Source organism: Rhinoderma darwinii, chromosome 6 (genome assembly GCF_050947455.1).
Source record: "Rhinoderma darwinii isolate aRhiDar2 chromosome 6, aRhiDar2.hap1, whole genome shotgun sequence".
NCBI lineage: Eukaryota > Metazoa > Chordata > Amphibia > Anura > Rhinodermatidae > Rhinoderma > Rhinoderma darwinii.
Genome location: NC_134692.1, coordinates 84773712 through 84788178, shown reverse-complemented (window position 1 = coordinate 84788178; position 14467 = coordinate 84773712). Strand labels below are relative to the sequence as shown.

The window sequence follows — 14467 nt, the reverse complement described above, 5'->3', positions numbered from 1 at the left end:
ACGATGCTAGGAGTCCCTGCCTCTCCGTGGAACTACTGTCCCATACTGTAATCATGATTACAGTACCGGACAGTTGTCCTGCAGAGAGGCAGGGACTCCTAGCATCGTACATAACTATGATGCTAGGAGCCCGGCTCCCTGCACTGAGTTCGGTCCGGGACTACCGCCCGAAATACGTCCGTCCATTACGGACGTTAATGTGCTCGTGTGAACCCAGCCTACCACAGAAGGTTTTACCCGAGAAATACAACTCAATATTTATTGCCCAGATTCTGCAGTTTTTAGAAATATCCCACATGTGGCTCTAGTGTGCTAATGCTATGAAACACTGGCTTCAGAATCAAAGAAGAACCTAGTGGATTTTTTGGCCTCCTTTTTTTGTGGTGCCAAAACAGTGGAAACCCCCCAAAGGTGAATACACCCCTCAAGGAATTTATCTAGGGGAATTGTTAGCATTTTGACCGCACAAGTTTTTTGCTAAACTTATTGGAATTAGTCTCTAAAAATGACAATCTACATTTTTTTTGTAATAATGGCGAAAAAGCACCCCAACAACTGTAATTCAACTTCTCCCGTTTACGTCAATACCCCATATGTGGTAATAAACTGCAGATTTGACACATGGCAGGGATCAGGAGGGAACACCATTTGGCTTTTGGAGCTCAAGTTTTGCTGGAATGGCTTTCGAATGCCATGTCGCATGTGGAAAGCCCCTGAGGGTCCAAAACCCTCTAGGAATTTATAGAGGGGTATAGTAGCATTTTGATCCCCAGGTTTTTTGCTGAATTTAGTGGAATTAGGCAGTGAAAAAAATGTAACTTTTTTTCTAATAAAATGGAGTTTTAGCTAAGATTTTTTCAATCTCACAATAGTTAAACGAGAAAAATCACCTCAATATTTGTAGCAATCTCTTCTGAACACGGCAATACCCCATATGTGGGAATAAACGGATGCTTAGAAGGGAAGTAGTGCTATTTGGCTTTTAGAGCTCAAATTTAGCTGAAATGGTTTTCAGGTGTCATGTCGCATTTGCAAAGCCCCTGATGGACAAAAACAGTAGAAACACCCCAAAAGTGGCCAAATTTGTGAAACTATATCCCTTAAGGAATCTATTTAGGGGTATATTGAGCATTTAGACCCCACATGCCTTTTGCAGAATTTATTAGCATTAGGCAGTGAAAATGAATATCAAAATTTTTTCCAAAGGAGAAACAGCACCAAATAATTATTAACCCCTTAAGGACGCAGCCTAGTTTTGGCCTTAAGGCTCAGAGCCCATTTTTCAAATCTGACATATTTCACTTTATGTGGTAATAACGTCGGAATGCTTAAACCTACCCAAGCGATTCTGAGATTGTTTTCTCGTGATACATTGGGCTTCATGTTCGTGGTAAAATTTGGTCGATATATTCAGTGTTTATTAGTGAAAAATTGCAAAATGTAGAGAAAATTTTGCAAAAATAGCATTTTTCAGAATTTAAATGCATCTGCTTGTAAAACAGACGGTTATACCACCCAAAATAGTCACTAGTTCACATTTCCCATATGTCTACTTTGGATTGGCATAGTTTTTTGAACATTCTTTTATTTTTCTTGGACGTTACAAGGCTTAGAACATAAACAGCAATTTCTCATATTTTTAAGAAAATTTCAAAAGCCTTTTTTTTAAGGTACCTTTTCAGTTCTGAAGTGGCTTTTGAGGGGCCTATGTATTAGAAACCATGATAAAACACCCCATTTTAAAAACTAGACCCCTCAAAGTATTCAAAACAGCATTTAGAAAGTTTTTTAACCCTTCAGCCATTTCACAGGCATTAAAGCAATGTGGAGGTGAAATTTGCAAATGTCATTTTTCTTGCTGAATTTCAATTTTATTCATTTTATTTTCTGTAACAAAGAAGGTTTTACCAGAGAAACACTACTAAATATGTATTGTCCAGATTCTGCAGTTTTTAGAAATGTCCCACATGTGGCTCTACTGCGCTCGTAGAATAAAAAACAAGCCCTAGAAGCAAAGAAGCACCTAGTGCATTTTGAGTCCTCTTTTTTATTAGAATATATTTTAGGCAGCATGCCAGGTTTGAAGAGGTGTTGAGGTGCCAAAACAGTAGGAATCCCCCAATAGTGACCCCATTTTGGAAACTACACCCCTCAAGGAATTCATTTATGGTTGTTGTTACCATTTTGACCACACAGTTTTTTCACAGCACGTATTTGAATTGGGCTGTGAAATGAAAAAAATGTCATTTTTTCCAATAAAATGTCATTTGTGATCAAAATTTCTTATTTTCACAGGGAACAAAATACCCCATTTTGTTGCCCAATTTGTCCTTAGTGTTGCAATACCCCATTTGTGGTGATAAACTGCCGTTTGGACTCATGGGAGGGCTCAGAAGGAAAGGAGCGCTGTGTGTTCTTTGGAGTACAGATTTTGCTGGATTGGTTTTCGGGTGCCATGTCGCATTTGCAGAGCCTCAGAGGTATCAAAGCAATGGAAACCCGCCAGAAGTGACCCCATTTTGGAAACTACACCCCTCAAGGAATTCATTTATGGTTGTTGTTAGCATTTTGACAGCACAGTTTTTTCACAACACCTATTTCAATTGGGCTGTGACATTAAAATTTTTTTTTTCCAATAAGATGTCATTTTTTATGATCATTTTTTATTTTCACAGGGAACAAAATACTCCATTTCGTTGCCCAATTTGTCCTTAGTGTGGCAATACTGCATTTGTGGTGATAAACTGCCGTTTGGGCTCATGGGAGGCCTCAGAAGGAAAGAAGCTCTGTGTGTTCTTTGGAGTGCAGATTTTGCTGGTTTGGTTTTCGGGTGCCATGTCACATTTGCAGAGCCCCAGAGGTGTCAAAGCAATGGAAACCCACCAGAACTGACCCCATTTTGGAAACTACACCCCTCAAGGAATTCATTTATGGATAATGTGACCATTTAGACGCAATAGTTTCTTCACAGAACTTATTTGAATTGGGCTGGGAATGAAAAAAATATATATTTTTTCCAATAATATGTCATTTTAGCTCAAAAATTCTTATTTTCACAAGAAATAAAATACTCAATTTTGTTGCCCAATTTATCCTGAGTGCGGCAATACCGCATTTGTGGTGATAAACTGCTGTTTGGGCCCATGGGAGGGCTCAAAAGCAAAGGAGCGCTATTTGTTCTTTGGAGTCCAGATTTTGCTGGATTGGTTTTCGGGTGCCATGTCAGATTTGCAGAGCCCCAGAGGTATCAAAGCAATAGAAACCAACCACAAATGACCCCATTTTGGAAACTACACCCCTCAAGGAATTCATTTATGGGTGTTGTGACCATTTTGACCCCATAGTTTTTTCACAGAACTTATTTGAATTGGGCTGGGAATGAAAACAAAATTATTTTTTTCAAATAATATGTCGTTTTGGCTGAAAATTTCTTATTTTCACAAGAAACAAAATACCCCATTCTGTTGCGCAATTTGTTCTGAGTGCAGCAATACCCCACTTGTGGTGATAAACTGCCGTTTTGGCCCATGGGAGGGCTCAGAAGGAAAGGACCACCATTTGGCCTACTGGGGATTTTCGAGTACGAAGTCATGTATGCAGAAGCACCTGAGGTACCAGTACAGTTGAAACCCGCAAGAAGTGACCCCGTTTTAAAAACGACACCCTTAAGGCATTCATCTAGAGGTGTAGTGAGCATTTTGACCGGAGACCTACACCCCATAAACTGTAATGTGGGTTCTCCTGGGTACGGCAATACCCTACATGTGGTTGTTAGCTGCCTGGGCACACAGCAGGGCTCAGAGGGGAAAGACGAGGGGGATAAGCTGTGCGGGGGGCGTCAGGGTAAGTAAAATTGGGGTAAATTATAAACCAAGGGATGTATGATAAATTTTAAAACACTCTTTCATACAGAGCTCTGGTTATTCGGGACACGTGTCACATTGGTATATTGTGTCATCCCTTATCCCCCTCTTATAGCAGACTTTGCACCTCTTTTGACTTTTTCCCTTCTTGCCAGTTTGGGGAACTTCTCCTGGAAAGTGTTGCCGCCCTGGTACGATGCGTGTGGCCCCGCTTCCAGAAGTACTGGGTGCCCCCCCTTCTTGGTCCCTAAAGATTAGGTTCTTGATAATCACCTCTTGAAATTCCAGTAAAGTTCCTGTCTGGCTTGCACATCGACATATCACGTACGCATTGTACAAAGCCATCTGTATGATGTGCACGGCCAGCTTCTTATACCACACTGCATGGCGCTGTAGGGCTTCAGGATTTGATCTGACAAGTCCACCTCTCCCATGTACCTATTGTAGTCCAGGATGCAGTCTGGTTTGGGGGTGGCCTTTCCTTCATATATCCAAATTTGTAGGTATACCCTGATGCACTTTCGCAGCTTATATATCTTCACGCCATACCTTGCCCTCTTACACGGCAGGTACTCGCGGAACTGAACCCTCCCTTTAAAATGTACCAGGGACTCATCAATAGAAATACACGTCTCGGGGGTGAATGCTTGGGAAAACCGGGCACTGAAACGGTCTAATAGGGGTCTCCGTTTATACAAACGGTCAAAACTGGGGTCATCACAGGGTGGGCACGGCTCATTATCAGTATAATGTAAGAAGCGAAGTATTGCCTCATTTATTTATTTTTTTAGGTTCCAGTTCAGATCTGAAGTTGCTTTGAGGGGCCTATATATTAGAAACCCCTATCAAACACCCCATTTTAGAAACTAGACCCCTCAAAGTATTCACAACAGCATGTAGAAAGTTTATGAACCCTTTAGGTGTTTCACAGAAATTTAGAGCAAAGTAGGTGTGAAATTTACATTTTTTTTTGTCAGAAAATCCTCTTTATACCATTTTTTTTACAACACAAAAGGATTTATCAGAGAAACGCAACTTAATACGTATTGCCCAGATTCTGCAGTTTTGAGAAATATCCCACATGTGGCCCTAGTGCGATAATGGACTGAAGCGCCGGCCTCCGAAGCAAAGGAGCACCCAGTGGATTATGAGACCTCTTTTTTTATTAGGCACCATGTCCGGTTTGAAGAGGTCTTGTGGCGCCAAAACATTGGAAACCAAGCAAAAGTGACCTCATTTTGGACACTAAACCCCTTGAGGAATCCATTGCAGTTTTCTTGGGGTGCATGCGGCTTTTTGATCAGTTTTTATTCTATTTTTAGGTGGCGTGGTGACTAAAAAACAGCAATTCTACTATTGTTTTTTTATTCTATTTTTTTTACAGCGTTCACCGTGCGCTATAAATGACATATTCACTTTATTCTGCGGGGCGATACGATTACGGCGATACCAGATATTTATTGTTTTTTTTTATGTCTTATGGCGTTTGCACAATAAAATACGTTTTGTAATAAATCACTCACTTTTGGTGTTACCTTATTCTAAGAGCCAGAAATTTGTATTTTTCCATCAATAAAGCCGTGCGAGGACTTATTTTTTGCGTAACGAACTGTAGTTTCCATCAATACCATTTTTAGGTACATGCGACTTTTTGATCTCTTTTTATTCCATTTTTTGCGAGGTGAAGTGACCAAACAATTGTGATTCTGGGACGGTTTATTATTATTTTCTTTTACGGCGTTCACCGCGCGGGATAAATAACGAAATAATTTTGTAGTTCAGGCCGTTACGGACGCGGCGATACCAATTATGTATAGTTTATTTATATATTTTTATTAATAATAAATGACTGATAAGGGAAAAAGGGGGATTTTTACTTTTAATACTTTTAAATCTTTTATTTTCTTATTTTTACACATCTTTTTTTTCACCTTTTTTACTTTGTCCCACTAGGGGACTTGAGGGCAGGAGGCCCTGATCGCTATTCGAATACACTGCACTACATGTACATGCATAGTGCAGTGTATTAGAACGGTCAGCTACTCACTGACAGCAAGCATAGTGGGTCCTGACGTTGTCAGGACCCACTAGGCTTCAGTCTATGGCATAGCCGGACGCCATTGTTTGGTGTCCGGTTATCATAGTCACCATCGCCGGCCGCTATCGTGTAGCAGGCCGGCGATGGCAGCTTAACCCCTAAAAAGCCGCGATCTCTATAGAACGCGGCTTTTAAGGGGTTAATCAGCGGGGACACAGCGATCGGTCCCCGCTGTAGGAGCTGTGACAGCTGCTGAACAAGACAGCAGCTGTCACAGCTCCTGTATGTGTCGGGAGGACGGCCGAAACGGCCGTTACTCCCGAGACGTACTATTCCGTCATGGAGCGCGAACAGGGCGCTTTCCATGACGTAATAGTACGTCACTGAGCGTTAAGGGGTTAAAGCAATTTCTCCAAAGTACGGCAATACCCCGTGTGGTATAAACGGCTGTTTGGACACACGGCAGGGCTCAGAAAGCCAGGAGCGCTATTTGGGAGGTAGATTTTGCTGGATTGGTTTCTGGGCGCCATGTCGCATTTGCAAAACCACTGAGGTACCAGAGTACAGAGGAAGCCCCCAAGAAGTGACCCCATTTTGGAAACTACACCCTCAATATATAATTTGCCTGGACACAGGGTTCAGAAGTAAAGAGCAAAATGAACATTTGAGGCGTATTTTGGTGATTTTCTCAGCACAGGCCCACAATTGCAGGGCTCTGAGGTCAAGTAGTGACCCCCATTTGGGAAACTACACCCTTAAGGAATTTTATGGGGTGTAGTGAGAATTTTGTCCCCACAGGGGCTGAGCCATTTAATGCTTTTTCATTTCCATTTTTCACTCCCCGCCTTCCAAGAGCCATAACGTTTTTTATTTTTCCATCAATAGAGTGGTCTGAGGGCTTATTTTGTGCAGGAGGAGTTGTAGTTTCTGATGGCACCATTTAAAGTACCATATAATGTGCTGGGAAACGTAATTTTTTTTATTTATGGGCTGAAATTAGAAAAACGGATTCCTCCATTGTATTTTGGGTTTGTTTTTTACGGCTTTCACCGTGTGGTAGAAAACTTACAATTTATTCTGTGGCTCAATACGATTAAGGTATTACCAAATTTATATAGTTTCTTTTATATTTTACTACTTTTACAAAGAAAAAACTACATTCGGAGAGCCGTAACTTTTGAATTTATTTGTTAGATTGAGGGCTTATTTTTTGCTGGACGAGCTGCAGTTTTTTTGGGTACATAAAACTTTTTTACCACTTTTTATTAAAAAAAAATTTAAATTGAAGGTGACCAAACACCAGCGATTTTTTACGGCATTCACCGTGAGAGTTAAATAATGGTAAATTGTAATAGTTCTGACTTTTGCGAACGCAGCGATACAAATGTTTTATTTTTTTTATACATTACTTTAGGGGAAATTTTTTTATTTTTTTTACTAATAACTTTATTTAACTTTTTTTTACACATTTTATTAGTCCCCCTAATAAATACTAATGTATTGCAGTATATTGTAATTTTTACAGGCTTCTGTAACAGCGTGATCACTGTCCCTGTCCGTTGGTCCCGGGTGTCAGCTGTAATAAGCAGCTGACACCCGCAGCATATGGAGTGGGTGCGTGTGAGCTCGCCCCATACATCACCCCCCACACCACGACGTGCAATTATGTCATGGTGCGCGAGGAGGTTAATTCGCAGCGGATGGTGCAAAGTGAAAATTGCAATTTTCAACTCATATGCCCTCCTAGTGCACAATATGTTGTCTCCAGTTTGTGCCACTGAAGATAAATATCTCGTAAAATGTTAAGCGAGTTCTCTCGGGTATGGCGATGCCATATATGTGGACGTAAACTGCTGTTTGCGCATGCTCTAGGGTTCAGAAGGGAGGGAGCGCCATTTGGCTTTTGGAGGGCAAATTTAGCTGTTTGGGGTTTTACTGGTATTTCAGTTTATAATGTGGGGGCATATGTAATCTGTGCGGAGTACATCAGGGCATAATAAGAGGGTACAATAATGCGGTAAATAAATAATAATCCGCAGAAGCGTCGCACTGATAAATGGTGCCCAATCTTATCCGCTTTTGGAACGCTCTGCACATTTTGTGTCACCATATTCTGAGAGCCATAACTTTTTTATTTTTTCTCCAGTGGAGCTATGTGAGGGCTTATTTGTTGCGGGACAATCTGTAGTTTTTATTGGTACCATTTTGGGGTATATGCGATTTTTTTATCACTTTTTATTAAATTTTTTGGCAAGCAACGACCAAGAACCAGCAATTCTGACAATGTTTTATATTATTTATTTTTTTACTGTGCTCACCGTGGAATATAAATGACAATTTTACTTTATTCTGTGGGTCGATACAATTATGGCGATACCATATATACATAGTTTTTGTTAGTTTTGCAGCGTTTACACGTTTTTTTTAATTATTTTTTGTGTCACTATATTCTGAGAGCCATAACTTTTTTATTTTTCAATCAAAAAAGCTGTGTAATGGCTTGTTTTTTTCAGAACGGGTTGTAGTTTTCTGGGGTACATGCGACTTTTTGATCACTTTTTATTTTATATTTTGGGAGGGGTGGTGACAAAAAAATAGTGATTCTGGCATTTTTATTTTTTTGCGGTGTTCACCGTGTGGGAAAAATAACATTATCGTTTTATAGTTTGGGTCATTACAAATGCGGTGATACCAAATATGTGTATTTTTTTAAGGTTTTCATTTTTTTCCCTATAATAAAGAGCTTATCATAGGAAAAAAGTTTTTTGTTTTTTTTAACTCAGAACTTTTATTTTTACACTTTTATACAACAATTATATTAACTTTTATTTGTCCCACTAGGAGACTGGAAGAACTGCAGCACTGATTTCTGCTGAAATACATTACACTATGTACGTAGTATAATATATTACAGTTGTCAGTGTGACAATGACAGGAAGTCTATCAGGACCTGCCCGAGGCAGGTCCTCATAGGCTTCTGTACATGGCAGACCTGGAGGCCATTGTCAGGCCCCCGATTGCCATGCCAACCATCTGCACCCCCCCATGATTGGTTCGTGGGGGGTGCCGATCTGCTACAAACCTCTTAAATGCAGTGATCACTATCGATCGCTGCATTTAAGGAGTTAATTGCCTAAAACGACGGCGTTTCACTGCTGTCCGGCAACGGGGGAGTGTCAGCTGTTGGGGATAGCTGATCTCCCGGAAACTGTCCGCCAGGACAGTGCTAAGCGGGAATGTCTCAGTAACTGTACGTCTTGGTGTGGGAAGTAAGCCCTCACCAGGACTTACAGTCACATCATTGTGCGGGTAGGGGTTAATCCAACATTCCGGGCTTCTTAAATAAAATTATGTTTTCTCTCCAATGTTCATTTCTCTTTAAATATTAAACCTATTACACCAGTGAAATAATTTTCCATTTGGATAATAGCCGCTAAGAAAAAAGACAGTAGTTATGTGCAATCTCACTTGGTTGAAATGCATTTCTAAGATAAAAAAACCCAATAATTTCATCCAGGCAACCTGTGTAAAGCATGGACTTCTTAATAAAGAAGGTATTTACAAATCATCTCTTTCATCTTCGATATCAAGAAACAAGCAGTTATACTTTATTTTAGGATAATCAGAAGGGGAATAATTTTGTGGCTAATGTAACTAATTTCTCTTTTACTTAAAGGGAACCTGTCGCATTGAACATGCTGTCCAATCTGTGGACAGAATGTTATAGAGAAGTAGGAGCGTAGCTGACATATATAGTTGTGTGGTAAAAAAGTTCCATATAACTCCTGCTCTATACATGCTGCCCTCAGATAGGACAGCATGTTCAATTGGACAGATTCCCTTTAAAGAGGTTTTCCAATTATAGGAATGGGTGGAATATCGCTAAGATATGTCACCACTTCCTAATAGATCGGGGGCTGACTGCAGGACTCCCACCGATCTTTAGAATAAAGGGGTGCTGCGGCTCCTTCTCTGATTTTCTCTGCACAGTGACACTCCTGGCGTTCAAGAAACTACAACACAGGCTTATTTAATTTAATACAGATGTGTTGCAGTTCCCTTTAAAGCAGGTGGTCGGGAGTACCGTGGTGCAGGAGAACTGCCCAAAAGGACCGATGTCCCTTTCTATTTTGGATCGGTGAGGTTCTGGAGGTCGGACACCTAACTGATCAAAATATTATGGAATGTCTTAGAAATATCTAAAAACATTCTAAGATGAAAGATACCCCTCTAAATAGGTTGTCAAAATGGGACAGTCTCTTTCCATAAGACCTATTAAGGTTATCATCTGCTTTGCCAAAAAGAATAAGAATGTGTAAATAAGACCAGGAATATTTTAATGAATTTGCAAATAATTCACAGGAAACACTAACAAAGTGGTTAACAAGTAACTAAACAAGTGAGCCCTACAAGGTTCAGAAAACAAAATCTTTAGAAAACTACAAATCATATGGTATTTTAAAATATAAATATCTACAACAAGGTTTGCAATGAGGGATCTTTTCGATACATCTATTGAGGAGTTCCCAATCCTAACCAGGGAATTTACTTTAATCCAGACTCCACGGATGTTGAAGCAGAACCAGAAGATTTAAGAGAAAATTCCAGGTCTCACTCCCATTTTTCGATGTTGGGTAATTGAGATTGGACAAAGGAATGGATTAGACATGAGTAGACAGTTAAAATTAGGCCCAGAGAGTAAGAATCACAGCATCTTTTCTCGAATTAAGTAAATGTAGTGGGATGGTAGTAAAAAATAAGGAGATTAGATGCTTAATCTGTACATGTCTAAAGACTGGTGAAATAGGAGACTTTGGACTATCTATATTTTCTCCCTTTACTCTGCCCCTAGTCCGTTACCTCTGTTTCCTATATAGTCTGCTTACTTTGTATTGTTTTCAATATACACACACTCCAGTACTTCACATGCCACAGGAGTAACATACAACCCTTGCAGATACTTAAATATATAAAAATACTTTGCTCATAACATAGAAGTGACAAAGAAATATGTATTACAATAAGATACAATACATTACATAGAGAACACAGCCACACACAGTCGCCTCCTTTTCCTACCTTCCCTGGGTACTAAGCACATGTGACTAGTAATGTGTATGTATATATAATAACTATCCAGATCCCAATGCTACATGGTCTCCTGGAACAACACAAAAAAACAAAGCCACATCCAGCACCTGACCATTAGTGCATGTACATATAGAGACTCATGTACAAATAGTATATATATATATATATATATATATATATATATATATATATATATATTCTATTCAGCTATAACCCACATAATAGATTCCTAGAATATATCTATGTAAACGTATAAAGTCTGCTGTAATGTTATTATACTTATATTTATATACATACACAGAAAGCACATATATAATGTAACTTAGCCTGTTCCTGATGTTAAGTGTTAATTGTCCAGGGGTGGCAGAAAAAAAGAAAGAGACCCATAGCTTCACATGGTCTAAAATGTTCCTAGCTCTGAGTTGACTCTGCCCTCTCCATTGACTCCTCCCTAAGACCACCCATATACCTTCCAATGTACATCTGTACCGTGTGGGTAAATCTATTCCCAGTATGTCCAGCTGCCTCCACATCCTATTTACAATGGCTTCTTCCTGTATTGAGAACTATTGTAAGGCTAATAAGGCCATAGATAAGAATCTATAACCAAATTGCCTCTGGGCATAATGACAACTCAATGGGTGAACATCACTGAATAATATCAGTATATACTATCTCCATTTACCAGTTATATTTTATGTGGTTATAGGACAGAGTGTCTGGATGGGAACAATATTCTCCTTTAACAATTGGTTTCTCTTCTCTAGGATGGGAAATCTTGAATGCCAAAAATTAGAAGGAAAGGGTACAGGTAGGAGAAAGGCTATTAGCTGTCAATGCCTGGAATAACTGCAGAGAGGTCAAAAATGTACAAAACTTTGATCTACCTTCATTGGAAACAATCCTGGAAAGTTGGATACTGTGCATCTGCCTGAATTGCGAATTTTTACGTCTGCTTCTTCCATCTTTCTTTTTTTCTTGACAATGGTCTGTGAACTTAAAAAATAGATACCGTATTTTGATAGTTTGTTTGGTAATTGAAAAGGCTGTGTCAAGCCTGGTCATCAAACGGTCATCAAAAGAACACCTTTGCAACCAAAATATCTTTCATTCTTTTCGCTATGTATCTAAAACGAAGCAACTTTGCAAAATTAAAATTTTCCTAAGGTTGAACCTCACGAGGCAGATCATCTTGAATGCCCATGGGGCATATTGAATCACCGTTTAATCCAACAAAAATCTAAGGTATCATGCCTGCCCTGACATTAGGCCAGCAGCCAAACCCCACACACCTGGAGAATCAGGGGGGAGACTTCCTTCTAAATTACCTCACCAGGGTCCACAGTGCAACTGGAGAAGTCCTGCCTGTGGCCAACCGCAGAACCACTCCCCAGAGGCACACAATCTTGGAGCATAGACTGCCCAACTCCTACCCCCATGTTCAAAGGGGAGTACTAGCACCAGATCACGCACACTTTCAGATGGTGATCCCAGTGCCACGGCCTCCCTGTGACCACGTGGCACTTTCTGTCTCCCTGCACAGCTGCCATCTCCACCCAGAAACCCAGAGACTTCACATACCCTGCTGCTCCCAACATAACCTATCCTATACTGAATTGTCTCTCAAACCGCTGTAGACTAGACCTGTATTGCAAGGGTGCAGAGAAGTACTGGGGACACCTGATAGCTGCAATCACCCCCTCTTCTCTTGGCAGAGGGCCCCCTGTTGCAACAACCATGTCTTCGATGAGTCTTCATACCCCTCCAAGCTCCATCTTCTGGGGACTAAATAAAAGTGCAGGCACATATTAATCGCCCCTACCTAGTACTGGGTGCCATCTCTAACCCCTGTCCTAAACCTGTCCTTCCCCTCATTCTTCTGTAAGGTCTGCTAATGACCCACCATTACTGGCAGAAGCTTGATTGTGCCCCAGGACACCCCTATTTACTATAAGAGGACTGATCACCTAGTCCCATGTGTTCTAATAAGAGCTAGGGAACCTAAACCATCTACACAGTTGCTTCCACACCTTGTTGCCACCAAGTGGCATGGATAAATATTCACCTGCCCTCTCCACTCAACAATCTAAATATGACCAAGCCCCAGCACTACTGGCCGACCATGACTCCCAACCTTCACCCCCTTCTGCCACTCAGCAGCAGGGCATATAGTCTGGGGGGTTTGCTGCCTAAGGAAACCATGGCTAACTAATAAATGGCTATATATCGAAAAACTGCAGTACACATTCTTGAAATTGTAAAGCAAAAAGCCTTTAATTTCAGCAATGTTTCAACCCCTGCTTGGGTGGTCTACAGCAGTTATAAAGATTATCAAAACTAAGGTTATTTAGTTTAGAAAAGAAAATGGTTAGGGGTTGACCTAATAACTATGTATAAATATATCACAGGTCAATACAGAGATTTCTCTAAGGATCTTTGTATACTGACGACTCTAACTATAACAAGGGGCATCCACATCTAGAGGAAAGAAGAATTCTACACCAACATAGAAGAGAATTCTTTACTGTAAGAGCAGTGGGACTATAAAACTCTCCACCAGAATAAATTGTTATAGTGAATTTACTGAAGAGTTCAATAGGGGCTTGGATGCTTTTCTTGAGTGTAATTGTATTACAGGTTTTATATTTACTAGATTACTGTAGATGGGTCGTTAATCCAGGGATTTATTCTGATTCCCTACTGGAGATGGGAAGGAATTTTTACAGAGGAAAATTGGCTTTTGCCTCACGGAGATTTTGCCTTCTACTGGATGAACGTTGCAGAATAATAGGATTGAATGGATGGACATGTGTCTTTTTTTGGCCTTAACAAAATGTCTGAGACAGTGCTTGAAGTTAACTCTTTCTTTGCTTTGAAGAATTCAGCAAACAAACTGGAACAGTGAAACAACAATGGCATGCATATGATTAACTTCCAAATCGGTGATTAAGCAGTCTATATATTACTGACAGCACCAGGTTATAGCCCAGCTTACTGGAACAGTGCAACTGTAAGACAAAGGTTTAGGACAGATTCTGTAATAGCTGATGTCTGTCTTTCCCGCTATTGTAGTTGCTTTGTGCGCCATGTGCCATTTCTTATTTGCCTGGAAACTTCAGACTAACTAGAAGCTTCACCTTCATTTTCCCCAGTTACTCACGCTGACTGTGAACTTCATTGAGGCCTCTCATATCAGGACATTTCTGCCTTTGGGATGCAGATTCTGTGGCAGGCCTGTTCTCTCCTTGCAAAGCAGCTCTTGTAGCAGCCTGCCTCCCACTGTGGGATACAGCTTCTGTGGCAAGCCAGTTTTCTCTATGCAAAGTACCTTATAGCATCCTGTCTCCCTTTGTGTGATGCAGCTCTTTTTACACGTGCCTTAACAGGAACAGTTCTGCACATCCCCATTCTATAAAGGCTGAATCTCCTTCCTCCTGGTCATAGTGACAATTTATATGGTGCCCTCTGCTTTACG

General features: G+C 40.4%; 1 protein-coding gene across 1 annotated transcript in view; it reads right to left on the bottom strand.

The window, feature by feature from the left end:
- The window catches only part of TNRC18 (trinucleotide repeat containing 18), a 778682-nt gene that overhangs the window by 209547 nt on the left and 554668 nt on the right, over nt 1-14467 (bottom strand). Inside the window, exon 14 of the mRNA XM_075831538.1 lies at nt 11880-11988. Coding sequence (XP_075687653.1) covers nt 11880-11988 — 109 coding nt within the window. The remainder of the gene's footprint in view (nt 1-11879; nt 11989-14467) is intronic.